General features: G+C 33.3%; 1 protein-coding gene across 1 annotated transcript; it reads left to right on the top strand.

The window, feature by feature from the left end:
* The first annotated feature begins 2,816 nt into the window (after positions 1-2,816).
* Positions 2,817-8,055, top strand: LOC131652186 (uncharacterized). The gene is made up of 3 exons (XM_058921980.1): positions 2,817-2,988; positions 3,982-5,788; positions 5,908-8,055. Exons 1-3 carry the CDS (start codon positions 2,945-2,947, stop codon positions 7,852-7,854), a joined length of 3,798 nt encoding a protein of 1,265 aa, XP_058777963.1. The 5' UTR covers positions 2,817-2,944; the 3' UTR covers positions 7,855-8,055.
* The last annotated feature ends 7,327 nt before the right edge of the window (positions 8,056-15,382 follow it).

Here is a 15,382-nt window from a genome sequence, read left to right as displayed (position 1 = left end):
AACCCGTTTAAAAAAGCAAGCCAAGGCGGGATAGGTCGGGTTTTGCTCACAGACTTTTTGTTAAAACTTTTTATTTTTTATTTAGAATTAAAATAACTTTAACCCTAAAAATAACACCATTCTCTTAAGATTATGTTTGATTGAATTATATTCTAAATTATTATACATACAAATTGAATTATAATTGTAACGTTCTTTTTATAACTTTCTAATACATGTGTTGATTGGAAAAGTTTGAAATAAAAGAACAATTGTATGGCATGCATAGTTATTTAGTTCTCAATACATTAGCTCACATGTTTTCTTTAGAAATAGATGTTGATTTTAAGAAAAAGAAGGATTTTATTAGTGTAAACGTGTCACAAATTTAGGATTTAACTATTAAGGAATCAGTAAATATAAGAGTCTATATGATGTACACAGTGAGAAAGTCGGTTGTTGATATTTTATGCACTACTATTTTATTCATTGTGATGTATTATGCAATGTAATTGTTATCACTGTTTGTTTTACGTAAATTCTTAATTGGATTTTTTAGTAGTTAGTTTTTAAATAAGATTATGATTATATGTATTATTTATTTTGATACGTTTTTTTATTGAGCTTGAGTTTATTTCATTTTTTTGTTGCAATTAATCTTTAAGACATATTGAAGTTCTATTGTGGGTTGTTAAAAAAAATATTTTGTCGACCTATTTAGTAATAATTAAAAATTTTGTAAACTATGTAGTAAATCAAATTGTAAAATAAAAAAAATTATCAGATCAACCTGCCAACTTGTAAATAAACGGGTAGACTTGACTTTTAAACTTGAAATTTAAGTTAGCCCATCCCGCTCTGTCCACTTTTGAACGGACTTAAAGGAAACAGGTTCGCGCTTCCTCACCTCTAAACATGAGTAATCATATTTCTACGCTAAACATTAATTGGACTCTAAACATAAAATCTATAATATATATGTATACCTTATTACACTCTCCTTAATATAGGATAGTGTAAAATATCACAAAACAACAAATTAATAATAAATATTAAACTTTATATTGGAAATGCAATTAAATTTATTAATATTAATAATATATATTAATTTTACAAAGTTATCTTTTAAAAGTGAGTTAAATTATGTTCCACTCATATAATTTGTTGTTATATTTTTTGGTAAATAGTTGTTGATTGTATGAAAAGATATAAAATAAATATATGTTGTTAAAAATCAAATTTTGATTTTTTTTATAAAAATAAAAAAATTCAACAAATTAACCGATTTTTTTTTTTTTTAAATGAAGATGCATTGACACAAAAACTGGACCAAACCAAAACCCTATCAAAAAGATACAAATCTAAAGAACGACATACCTAACCGGCTTAGAAACTATAAACCGACTTAGAAACTATTATTGATATGTTAAAGAAATGATGTATATGTAATGTTGTAGGTTGGACACTAATTCATCATATAAGACAAGTCAAGTGAAAAATAAAAAATATCATTCGTATCGTGAAACAAATATCTGTGCGGATGCTTTTATGTTAACATGAATTGTGATCATGGTCCCATTCTGATTCATTATGAATAATGTCCTAGTTACATTAATTCTCTACTACTTTATAGGTGATTTGTTAGGATAAGATATAATCTCTATTTAATTTTCTTTTGTTTTTCAAACTTCAACCCCATTTTGTTTAAAATAAAAGAATAAAAAACAAGACTCTAAAACATCTAAAACCATAACATTTGTTTTTGACTGAAAATAACATTAACATAAAATATAAATATAAATATGTTACCATTTTATTAAAAATATACTAAATATTAATTAAAAATTAAATCTTTGTACTTTTTAACAAATTAATATAACAAAACTTCATATTTAGTATTAATGTACTAAATACTAATGTACAAAAAAACCACTTATAAAAAATATTAATTAATTTTTATCCAAATGAATAGATATTTTCTTAAGAAAAAATTTATAAAGTCAAAGTCATTTCTAAAGGAAAGTAGTAGTCTTGTTTTAGAAACTCATAACAAAGAATTCATGGACCACAAATGAGTCTCATAAAAAACAATTACTAACTAAAAAAATTGATGAAACTAATATATATATATATATATATATATATATATATATATATAGAGGAGGGATCAAATTACACCCGAAGAGTTACACCACGAGTTACACTCGTTCAATAACTACATCTCGAATTAATATTTTTTAAATTCAACCGTTGGATTGAAACATAATATCATATAGATCATACCTATAAAGTTTGAGCTTAATCTATAATGATTTACTATATCATCAAGATATCCAAAGATTAACGTCAAAATGAGCTTTCATATAACGTTAATTTTAATGTAATTCAATGACATAATAAATCATTATAGATTAAGCTCAAACTTTATAGGTATGATCTATATGATATTATGTTTCAATCCAACGGTTGAATTTATAAAATATTAATTCGAGATGTAGTTATTGAACGAGTGTAACTCGTGGTGTAACTCTTCGGGTGTAATTTGATCCCTCCTCTATATATATATATATATATATATATATATATATATCTTTTAAATTTAATTCCAATTAAGTTTTGACTCTTGAATAAAAAAATAAACCTTTGACTCAATATTTCCTTCTTTTTATGACATCAACATTTCCTTTTTTTTTAAAAACACAAGAATTGCCTTTCAGCAACATTCAAACTTTTAACCTTTGATAATAATAAAATAAAAAAAAATTAGTTATTTTTAAATAAGTAATAAATAAATAAATATTTAATCTATTTTTGTATTTATTAACCTGGGTGGTTCTTTTACCACATTTTCTCTCTGCAAATTCTCATAGTTAGTCTACAACCATTCATCTTGTTCTAAGCGCAGTGAAACCATCCCTAAAAATTCGCTTCACCGTCTTATGGGTTCTTCTCTTTCTCTTCTTCTATGGACCTTCTAACCCTAATCATCAACCCCATGTTTCGCCGCCGGTATTTTTTCCTTTTTACTCTTTTCTTTCTATTTTCAATCAATTTCTACACTTTTTCACTTTCCTCAACTTGATTACTGTTTTTTCTCTCTTGGGTATTTTTCAAAAATAATAAAAATTTAATTTTTTATTTTTGGGCGTCTTTTCAGTTCTTCACTGTAACCATCTTGTTGTTGTTTATGGTATAGTTTGAATAAATAAAGATACTTTCTTTTTCCGTTTTTGAGAGTGAAGAGTACTGTGATTTTTTTCTCATTAATTTTTTTTTTTTTTTTTGGGTTGATGGTTTTTGTTAGCTAGAATGAGTTATTTATTCAAGTGTTTATGTTTTGTTTTGATTTATTTATTTTTATTCAGAAAGTTTTTGTTTTTCTTGTTATAGATGATTGGTTCAAGCATGGTTGGTATGATATGCTATAGTTAATTAAACTTTTCAATTTTTTTTCACATGATAAGGGTTCTTGTCTTTTCTATTTCTAGCATGCCAAGCTTCCTATCTTTGTGTAGATGATGTTAATTTAATTACTTTTGGCATTATTTGCTGCTTGGTATTAATACTTTAACGTATATAACACTTGATGATTCTGTCAAGAATGGAATTACTTGTTTTGTAATCAATGCTGTCAAGTGTAACTGCAATTGGTTAGTTTTTTGGTTGCTTAGTACTTGTTCATTTCAATTTTCAAACCTACCCTTTTTTTTCATGCTTTTTGCTATTTATTTATAAATTAGTGTAAGGTTTTTTTTAATGAGATTTTTCTTAAAATGTCCTTTCATTTTTTTTGGGAGCCAATGGATTGATGAATAGAAAAACATGTTTGGCTACTTGACATTTTTGTGTTTGCAGAAATGTGTGTATTATATTTAAATCATATAATAATTCGATCATTTAAAACATTTGAGTTTGATCATAACTATCTTTAAAGTCGCACATATGATTGATTGTGATTTGTTTGAAGTGAAAAAATCTAACATGTATTTATGGTTCAACTAGGGAATTGTTGCAGCTGACCAGAAAATTCACTTGTCAAGTGGTTCTGTCATGTATCTTATGTTACCTTGTTGCATATGGACTATGTTCTACGAATGGTGCGCAGAACTTACCAGAATATGATGGTTGTTCGTCGTTTGAGAAAAGTTACCATTTTGATACTTCAGGCGCCGCTGTTAGTGACTCTTGTTTAGGCCACAGATTTCCAGCTGCTCACAACAGTTTTGAAAATGTGTGTCCAAACAGTAATTTGTTTTGCTTTCCTTCGTTGTTGGACGGGTTTTTTCCTGACAAAGAATCTGGTAGTCAGTACAAAAGTCCGCGTTGTGTAGAATTAGCTCAAGATAGGTGGCAGGAGAGTAACAAAAGTTGGTCATCTGACTTTGGTGTGTTTAGGCTACTTAGTGGAGGGGTTATCTCGTGTTCGCTGAATTCCAAAGAGGCACCGTCTCTTCAAACTGAGGTTGGTCGTAAAAATGATATTTCCTCGTGTGGAGGCTCTTTACATACGGTGAAGTCTACACATATTTGGCCGAAGAGCATTGAGGTGTCGAAATCAAGTTCCTTGGATGATTCTGTCTTGCCTAATATAAAGATTGGCCCTACTGTGTTGGACTGGGGACAAAAGTATTTATATTCTTCTTCAGTAGCTTTTCTAACTGTGGAAAATACATGCAATGAGAGCATATTGCACCTCTATGAACCGTTCAGCACTGATTTACAGTTCTATCCTTGTAACTTCAGCGAGGTTTCTCTACGGCCCGGTGAATCGGCTACAATTTGTTTTATTTTCTTCCCCAAGTGTCTCGGCTTCTCGTCAGCTAGCCTGATTTTGCAGACAAGTTCGGGTGGATTTGTAGTTGAGGCTAAAGGATATGCTACTGACTCTCCTTTTGGAATTCAGCCACTATCAGGGTTGGAAATATCTCCTGGTGGAAGATTGAGCAGGAATTTTACGATTTTCAATCCCTTCGATGAACCGCTTTACGTGAAGGAATTAACTGCTTGGATATCAATTTCTCTGAGAGATAGTAATTCTGTTGAAACTGAAGGAATTTGTAGCGTAAATGATTTTCAAGTTTTTGATACGCGTCTCTCCCCAACGATTAAGGATCGTTTGGTCGTGAAGAGTAGCCAAGTAGGTTCACCGATAGTAGCAATTAGACCAAATAGGAAGTGGGATATCGCTTCACAAAGCTCTGAAACACTCTTTGAGATGGATATTACGGTTGGATTGGAAGGAAAAATCTTCGGTGCATTTTGTTTACATTTACTGAGATCCTCACAGGACACATCTGATACTATTATGGTTCCTATTGAAGCTGAAGTTGATAGTCATTCTTCTACCTCGGTCACTGCTGGTAAATTTGTTTCAGCATCTCTTGAGGGTCTTGCCACATGTGATAGTGGTGAAATTGCTATCACTATCTCTCTAAGGAACGATGCTTCACACATTTTAGGTTTTGTTAAAATTCTAGAAGTCGCTGATACGGAGCTTTTCCATATTAAGTACAAGGAAGGCTTACTGCTTTTCCCTGGTACCGTTACACAAGTTGGCATTATTTACTGTAATCACCTGCACTTGGATTCACCTGAAGTCGCCAAATTGCGAGAGAACTGCAAATTGTCGATCCTAACAAATGACTCAACTAGTCCCTTGATTGTGATTCCATGTGAAGACATATTATATATTTGTTATGAACATCACAGGCTTTCGTCCCCTCGAGTAGAGGATAAGTCTAAACACGTCGAAGCTCGCAATATGAGGGCAGGGTATGTTGGCAGCACACAATCGCCACCGAATGTCAAGGTATGTTGATTTAACTCTCCTTTCCATATCATCACAAATTGTTCTGTGTCTATTGGTCGTTATATATTTCCGATTTCGAATAAGCATTGAACAATTCTATCCGCTCTTTTTGTATAAAGGTTTTAGAGACATCGGTAGATGAGCTAGTTCTTGAAAACTGGAAGTCTCAAGGCACAATGAATGACATGTCTGTATTTGAAGAGCAAGAAATGCTATTTCCAATGATTCAGGTCGGAAGTTATGTTTCTCGGTGGATCACCGTGAAGAATCCGAGCAAAAACCCAGTTACCATGCAGCTTATCTTGAATTCAGGAGAACTAATTAACAACTGTAAGGGAATACATGATTTATTAAACCCTTCTTCATCTGGTAATTTGGTTGTCGATGAAGGTGCTACTCCAAGGAAGTTTGGATTCTCAGTACCAGAGAATGCATTGACAGAGGCTTATGTGCACCCCAATGATTGTGTAACTTTAGGTCCAATTATATTTTATCCATCCGAACGTTGCAGCTGGAGTGGATCAGTGTTGGTTAGAAACAATCTTTCAGGTGTTGAGTCGATACCGTTACGGGGATTCGGAGGGTTGCTTTCTCTAGCTTTGTTTGATGATGGGAGTTCTTCTGAGCATGTTCAGAGTGTAGATTTTGATCTAAAAATGCTGAAGCCGCTCAATTTTTCTCTTCCTTACTCATTACTTCACTCGAAAGAGATGGCTTCTGTTTGTTCGCAACCTTTAGTGAAAGAGTTATACGTCAAGAATACAGGAGACTTACCGTTGGAGGTTAAAAGTATCCGGGTTTCAGGGAGAGAATGTGGTTTGGATGGCTTTAAGATTCTTCATTGCAGGGGCTTTGCTCTTAAACCCGGGGAGTCTATCAAACTTATGATATCGTATCAAACCGATTTTTCTGCAGCTGTGGTGCATCGAGATCTTGAACTTGCATTGGATTCTGGTATTTTCCTGTTGCCAATGAAGGCAAGTTTCTCGCATGATATGCTAAGTAACTGCAAGAAATCCATGTTATGGATGCGAGTAAAGAAAACTTTTTTCGGATTCCTTCTTATTGCTTCCTTAATATGTTTTGTATTTTGGTTCGTATCGCCTCAAAGCACTGCATTGGACTCCTTGGATTTCTCGGACAAGGGAGATGATAACTTGGTTCACACCACCGCCATGGATAGTGGTGGGAAAACCTCTTTGTTAGATCAAAACCAGAGAAAGAGTAAGCTCTCTATGACTAATAAGATAAATCATTTGATGGAGGCCTCTTGCGGAAGCTATTCATATGGTCAAGAAAATCCATCGGAACATGAAATATCTCAGCATCTGATGCATACTTCTGAAAACTGTCATTTGTCGGATACTCGAGTTCCGAGCTCTGAACAAATGAAAGCGTCTGAGAGCGGTCATCTCGTGGTCAAAACTAGTAAAGAAAAAGGGAGAAGAAGAAAGAGGAAGAATCTCGGTGCAAAACTAACAGCATTGTCTGAAGTTTCAAGTAGCCAAAGCGGAAATTCTACACCCTCATCTCCTTTATCACCGGCTGCATTTGCAGTGCCTAAATATAACTGGCCATTGTCTTCTGATTTGGAGCAACCCCTCGAGACTCTTAGTTCAACAACAGCAGTAGCTACACAACATTCTGGAAACAACCAATGTTCTGTTTTGAAGCCTTCATCTCCTCAAGTGTCACATTCGTCTTCAAAAAGCGTTGCTACTACTAATATAACGGTTCAGTCACGTCACAATACTTCTCCCTTTCGTGCAGCCAGCGCTCCTACACCCTCGTTGCTGTCATCAGAATCTAGTGTTACTACTACTTCACATGTTCGTGCTCCTGATTCAGAACCTGATAACCAAAAAGAAGTTCGAGCTCACGAAGCAGGACTGGCGGATGAGTATGTCTATGATATTTGGGGCGAACATTTGTCTTTACCTCACTTGTTAGTTTCGACGAAAAATGTTACTCAAATGAAGCGCGGTCCTGCGAACAACAGTAGTTTCGACAGCTTTTTTGTAAGGGGTCCTCAAACCCTTGTGACAAACTCTCAAGTTGGAAAATAAAAAAAGCTCTTATATAGCTGCTGCTACTACTACTACTATCCATGCACACTCACTATGTTCATTTAGTAGTGTAAAACAAATTATAATCTTGTGAATATTTTAACAAAATCAGTGCATGAAGAAAATCCTACAAAATTTTGGTAGTACAGGGAAAATAATACATATTTTTTGATAATAATAATGGTAAATGAAATATTGAAAACTATATGTTGGGCTTGGTTCTGGTACCTGATGTTCAGCCCTTGTTAGTTGCAATAGGTTACTTAAACTTAAAATGACTTAAATTTTCATACACTGTTGTAAGATTTTTTACATAAGTGACTTAAAAGTAATTATGATAAAAATGATTTATTCCACCCCATGTTTTTCTCGGGAAATTCCTAAAATGCCTCTCAAAATTAGAAATATATTTCTGGCAGGGACGGATTCACCATACAGCAAGGGTGGGCTTATGCCTGAGCTCCACCCAGCCCAATTTTTTTTATAGTTATATTATATTATTAAATTTCATTAAAAAAAAGGAAAAAAGGGAACGACAAGAAGCTGAACCGTAACAGGAGAAGAAAAAAGGCCGTCTCCCACCTTTCTCCTGGTTGTCTCCCTCCTTCTTCCATCTCTCTCCCTCCGTCGACTCTCTCCTTCCATCTGCTCCCTCCCTTCGTCGCCTACCTATTCTCCCCTTTGTCTCTTCGACTACGTCGCCGTCGCAATCGCAAATCACACGCTTTCGGCTTTCGGTATAATATTGTTTTTTATTTATTATTTCAGTTTCTGATATATCGCAATGTTTTGATTTGACGAGGAGATTTTGTTGTTATTTAGGTTATTCACAAATTGGTCTTAAAGAGTTATAGTTACACACTAAGCTGTGAGCAAATGTTAATTAAAATTTTTCTTAACAGTAAGCTGTAAGCATAAAAATTTCTATAACTCTTAGGTTATACTCCATCGGGCCTGAATTATAAGTAAATATTCTCTTTTTAGGTTTATTGAGTAATGAATGTATCTGATCTACATAAAAGACCATATACATTCATTATTCAATGAACCTAAAAAAAGAATATTTATTTATAATAATGGGCAGAGGGAGTAGTTACTAAGAATTTCTCCATTGACTAATACTAAGGGCTGAAAAATTAAAAAGGATGTCTATCTTCTTAGCTTTTTTAATGAGAAATATGACAAGGACATTATATACAATTTACAAAGATATTTCTTGTTTATATTTAGCTTTTTTTTGTCTTCTTACTGTGTTGTCAAAATAGCTTTGAATTTGGAGAAATAGCTTTGTATCAAAATAGCTTTGTGTCAAAATAGTTTAGGTTATTAATTGTTGATGTAAAATTGGTTTATAAATTAGTTGTAGATACCTAAATTAGTTGTAGATACCTAAATAGACTTTTTTGATGACAATCGAGGAACAATTAGGGATCAACTGGAAACTTATGTTCTTCGAGTGAGAAGAAATGCTTCACTTTCCACTTGTGAAGATGTTCAAAGTATGGCTATGAAGATGGTTCAAACTGAAAAGCATTTGTTATTTTCATTGGTTATAAACTTATTGAGTTAGCTTTGATATTATCGATGTTGACAACATCCGTTGAAAGAACTTTTTCAGCAATGAAGATTATCAAGTCTAAATTGCGTAATAAGATCAACGATGTATGATTCAATGACTTGATGGTATGTTACACCGAGCGGGAGATATTCAAGTCACTTGATGATATTGATATTATTCGAACATTCACCGCAAAGAAGTCTCGGAAAGGACACTTGCCTCGTAATTTTATTTAACCCGCTATCATAAGTTTTTGTTTATATCTTTTATTTTAAACTATATTTTTGTTGACAAAGTGACGAGTCCCTTTGTTTTGACTGATTTCTGGTGCGCACCAAAAACTGATAAACTATACATTAAAATCGCAAATGTATTTTCAGTTTGGAACCGGAGATATAACTACTGTTTAGTGCTATATATAAATCAGAAAAAATATCAATAAATAACACCATTGTGACAAACTAAAAATAGGAATCATAACATAAACATAGGAAACACATTAAGAATTTTAACACAAAGCAAACATTACAAATCAATGTCCACGTGGACGTTGTAACTTCATGATAATATCAAAAAATTTAACCTCATACCTCTATCATTATCCCTCTACCCCTACATTTTTTAAAATATTCCAATTCTACCCTTTTAACTTATCAAATATTTTTATTATTTAATATTTACCATTTCACACCCCTACCAAAGTGAATCGAATAACTTGCAATCAAGTTTTCCAGTTTATAATTTTTCTTCACCGGATAACTTGCAGTCAAAATTTTCGATTTGTAACTTTTCTTCACCGGATAACTTGCAGTCAAGTTTTCCGGTATGTAATTTTTATTTAACGGATAACTTCCAATTAAGTTTTCCGATATGTCATTTTTCTTCATCGAATAACTTATGCAACAGTGAAAAATCATGTCCAAAAATAAATAAAATTGTTGCTTATTCTAATAGACATAATTTTTGCAACTTATGGAAAATTGTATATCCCATGCTTGAAAATTGTAGATAACTATTTTATTTACTTTTGGCCACGATTTTCCCCTGTTGCCTAAACTTAGTAGTCTCATACATGTAGTCTCATACATGCACAGCCTCAGAATCCCTCTCATTCCAATGTGAATTTGGCGACAACTCATCTCCTTCTTCGACCTCAAAAGTGTCTCATTATCATGTCTCGTACACCGACAACCACTCCCTGTCCCCATTGGCCTCGGGTTAGCGAAAAATCATGCACCGTCATCATTCCTAAATGGTTTCAAATCTTTTTACGAACAACCTTGTTCATGTGTCTACCACGTTTCGACTTCATGAAGGATAAATGCAGAGCCCATCCCTTTAACTAGGTCACGAGCTTCAAAGAATGACTAGAAATCAGGGTTTTGTCCAATGAATGCATAAATATCCCCACCTTCATACTTTAAATTTAGGTCTTTTACAAAATAACCTTTTTGTGTAAAATACAACCCTAAATACCCCCATATTGTACAGATATGAAAAAGGGTAAATTTGACATTACAACTAAGAAATGAACCACATACATTGCAAAATCCTAGAAATTTATAGTAAACACAACAATTTTTCTGGTGGACCACACACAAGTTTAACCCTTTTATTTATAATTTGGAAGTTAATTTATTTTTCTTTCAGGCAATTCCTTATTCAACGTTTGTTCATTTATTTTTTTACCTATAAATGCAATGTAAGTAACATGAAAAATCGTGGTCTAAATAAATTTTTCATATGTTGCAAAAATCACGTCTATTAGAATATGCCATGGTTTTATTTATTTTAGGACATGGTTTTTCATTGTTGCATAAGTTATTTGATGAAGAAAAATGACATACCGGAAAACTTGATTGCAAGTTATCCGTTGAATAAAAATTATATACCGGAAAATTTGACTGCAAGTTATCCGGTGAAGAAAAGTTACAAACCGAAAAACTTGACTGCAACTTATCCTGTGAAGAAAAGTTACAAACCGGAAAATTTGACTGCAAGTTATCCAGTGAAGAAAAGTTACAAACCGCAAAACTTGATTGCAAGTTATCCGGTGAAGAAAAATTATAACCCAGAAAACTTGATTGCAAGTTATCCGGTGCACTTTGGTAGGGGTGTGAAATGGTAAATAATAAATAATAAAATTATTTGATAAATTAAAAGGGTAGAATTGAAATATTTTAAAACATATAGGGGTAAAGGGATAATGGTAGGATATGAGGTAAAATTTTCTAATATCATCGACCGATCTTGAAATAGTCGCATCTAGTTCGATCAAAACTTTCTCCTAAAAACTGGTATAAGTATTCCACATAGCCCGCATATTAGCATTGTTATTCAGCTCATGGTTGATGAACACAAGCTTCCCCTCTGTGTCAACAGATGGCGAGCGATACTTGATCTTTCCAAATTCGCGATTGTCGCCATAAGGTACAAGTTCCTGCAACGTTAGACACACTTCTTCAATTGGGGTGTACATGGTGATCTTAAATTCCCGTAATGGTGTGGCGCCGGTAAAGTGGACAACTCCAACATGCCATTCGATGATGAAATAGAGTGATCAAAAGGTGACCATGTTGATTACTGTTTTAAGCTATATATATAGTTGCTATAATACCTAAAATATACTTTCGGCTATATATAAATTGGCAAGGTGGCAGAAATTCCCGCTCTACAAACTGGGGTTATATTTCCAGTTCCTAACCATGGACATATCTCCGGTATGATTTTTTACATTTTGAGGGCCTAGACCATATTTGGCCTATTTGTGACAGATGTGGTGCGGATTGGAAATATATTTCCGATTTTTAGAGGGGAAAAAATACCATAGGGTGGATTAAGAATTCCTCAAGTGCTATTGGTATACCTTGTAGGTACGGAGGTTGGTCAAATGAGGACCCATTTTTTAGCAGTGTTTTCATTTTAGGAAGTACTGACTATGACTATTGCTTACCTCCTCATATTTTGTGTTCCGATGATATCATGATATTTCCAAAAGGGAACATGGGTTCAATATATTCTATTAGAAACCTTGTCAGGAGATATATTGCTTTTTCAGGCCAATATATAAACCCTTCCAAATTCATCATTTATGCTGGCTCCATGTCTCTCCAAAGACCAACACTAATTGTTTGTAGAATGAGATTTTGCATTGTTCACTTGCCATTCCTTTACCTCGGGGCCCATATTTTCAAAGGAAGACCAAAGTCCATACATTTCCAATCTATTGTTGCCAAAATAAGGGCATAGTTGGCCTCATGGAAAGCTTTTCTTGTATCTATGGCTAGTAGAAGTTTATTAATAAAAAATTTCATTCAAGGTATGCTGATGCACACTCTAATGGTCTACTCTTGGCCTATATCCCTCTTAAAAGATATTGAGAAATGGTGTGAGAACTTTATTTGGAGTGGTGACACTTCAAAAAAGAAACTAGTCAGAATTACTTGAAGGAAATGCTATCTAGACTTGACATCTGGTGCTTTAGGGATAACCTCCATAAATGAGGCCTCTAACATGCTTCAATGAAGGAACATAGCTAATTCTAAAGACCACAAGGTCACTATCTTTAAACATAAAGTTCATAAACAAAGGGGCCAGATAAAACACAATATTTTATCCTCTGTTTGTAGTGGTTTGAAGAGTTGCATATATGGTTTTTGGTTGGACAATTGGTGTGGCTTAGTAAACGAGGGTAATTGCACATTCCCATTTTCATTGGCCCAACCTTAAAACCATGCAGAGCATATTCATCCAAGACAACAAGTTATTTCTACCAGCAAAACTTTCCAAGCCTTTCTCCTTTATCAAAGGAGATCATTATATCCAAGGAAGGCATTGATTGTATGGTCAGAAGCCCCACTAAAGATGTTACACTTACCTTAAAATCAACCTATATTCATCAAGTTGGTATTTTTCAATAAAATCATTGGGCATAAAAAATCAGACACAAAGTTATTCCTCCCTCTACTTCTTTGCTCTTTTGGAGACTTAATAATGGGTAGCTTCCAAATAATGACAATCTATAACATAAATTTGTAACTTGTGCATGAACAATGCTGAAACTCAACAACATTTATTTTTAAATTGTACCTTTACCATGCATCTAGGAAACTAGTTAGCTAACCTCACAAACCTGAATATAACGTCTTTAGGAAACCGTTGAGTAAAGATTGGAGCCCGCACTTCTAAGAACTTTAGGAGTGTTTTTTTGTTTGCAATTGAAAACACTTTAAATGAAATTTGGAAATCTAGGATTAATGCTATATTCAATGATATGACTAGGGGTGACAAACAGGAATGTCTGCCCTGTTTAGGTCTGCTCTGCAAAAGTATGTAAAAAACGGGATAGAGCGGACATAGTTAAGGGTGCAGGCCTAAAATTTATGTTTGTCCCGCAAAAAAGTGAGGGCGGGACGGGCCCGCGGGCACATTACCTTTTTAGGCTAAAAATGTAAAAAGTTATGTTAATGCACGTGTCTGCAAAAGCCCGCAAAAAATGGGACGGGGTCGGGCGGACACATTTAGACCTAGCCCTTTTTGCCACCCTTAAGTATGACTTTACACCAAAAAATATCTTGTGCTGCAATTTTCTCATAGGTATCTCTATCTAGCAGCATAATCAAAACTCCAACAAATGTGTCCATTTTAGATTTTGTTCTCATCAAGGCTTTTAATATGCCAATCAAGCCTCATACACCCCATCTAGTCAAAGAGGTTTTATGGACACCTCCTATCGTGGATTGGATAAAAGGAAACATAAATGTTGTCTCAATTAGAACGCCTAACATGGTAGCATGTGGTTGTTTGTTTAGGGACCATAATGCCAACCATACCAATAGTTTTGCTTGCTATTAGGGGTGGGAATAGACCAAGTCAACTAACAAGGACCTATGACCTAGCCTAAAAAGATTCAGATCAGACCTGTTTTTTTTTTTTTTTTTAAATAGAAAAGGCTTAGGCTTTTTTATAAGCCTATTTAGCTAAAATGGTTAGGCCACTGACCATAAAAAAACCTTTTAAGCCCATCAAGCCAGCATATTTAAATAAACATGAATAATTTTATTATATTATATTTTCTACTTTGAATTAAAATACAAAAATAAAGTTTAGTTATATTGCAGAACTTATGAAAATAAGTTGAAAAATCTAATAAACAATGCCATAAGTTGTTGTCATAATTTATTTTCATAAGTTCTCTCAAACAAATATCACAAAATATATGCTAATAGGTAAACTCTAATGAGTCAATAGAAACAAACATTTAGTCGCATTGATATTTTAATTTGTTAGTCTATTTAACATTAGTTCAATTTCTTATATACAAATGTTCAAATAAAGTAGGCTTTTAAATAGACTAGTATGTCATACATGCCTTGGGAAAGGCTAGACACATACCTAAAAATAAGTCAATAATAAGTTAGGTTATACTTAGGCTTTTAACTTTTTAATAGAGATTAGCTAAGACTAACTCGACCTAACATATTCACACCCCTACTCGCCATCTTGGTAATAGTAATGGTCTTTTTGCTAAATTTTTGGGTACCATCCTTGCGATGAAATATGTCATCTACTCTAGTTGACCTCATTTTTTGTTGGAATTAAATTCAACACATCTGGTCAAAACAATTTTAAAGCCAACATTGGTTCTTTAGTAGATAAGAAACATATGTGATCATTGCTTTCTTGGTCTCAAGTCAAGAAATTTTATATTCATATTCATATTCATATTCATATTCATAGAGAGAGCAACAAATGTGCATACATACATTTAACTTAGGTATAACAATTAGAAAATGTACTTAGTGGAATAGTATACACATATATTTATAAAATTTAATAAAAACATGCTAGGTATTCCTAGCTATAGCGTTTGATAACTGTCGAGGTTTTGGCTCTAGTCCCCTTCGTTATGTTTATTTTCTATTTTATACCAAGAGCTTCTTGCTAACTTTTGACTAAAAAAGCACATAT

The sequence above is a fragment of the Vicia villosa genome, linkage group LG2, assembly GCF_029867415.1.
Source record: "Vicia villosa cultivar HV-30 ecotype Madison, WI linkage group LG2, Vvil1.0, whole genome shotgun sequence".
In the NCBI taxonomy this organism is placed as follows: domain Eukaryota; kingdom Viridiplantae; phylum Streptophyta; class Magnoliopsida; order Fabales; family Fabaceae; genus Vicia; species Vicia villosa.
The sequence above is the reverse complement of the archived record's forward strand: the minus strand, read 5'-3'. Positions and strand labels throughout refer to the sequence as shown.

Bases quoted from the DNA above. Each gene is read 5' to 3' on its own strand.
- LOC131652186 (XM_058921980.1), top strand. From the start codon at position 2,945: ATGGACCTTCTAACCCTAATCATCAACCCCATGTTTCGCCGCCG. The intron at 2,989-3,981 runs GTATTTTTTCCT...TGGTTCAACTAG, and splicing joins AACCCCATGTTTCGCCGCCG to GGAATTGTTGCAGCTGACCA. The intron at 5,789-5,907 runs GTATGTTGATTT...TTTTGTATAAAG, and splicing joins AATCGCCACCGAATGTCAAG to GTTTTAGAGACATCGGTAGA.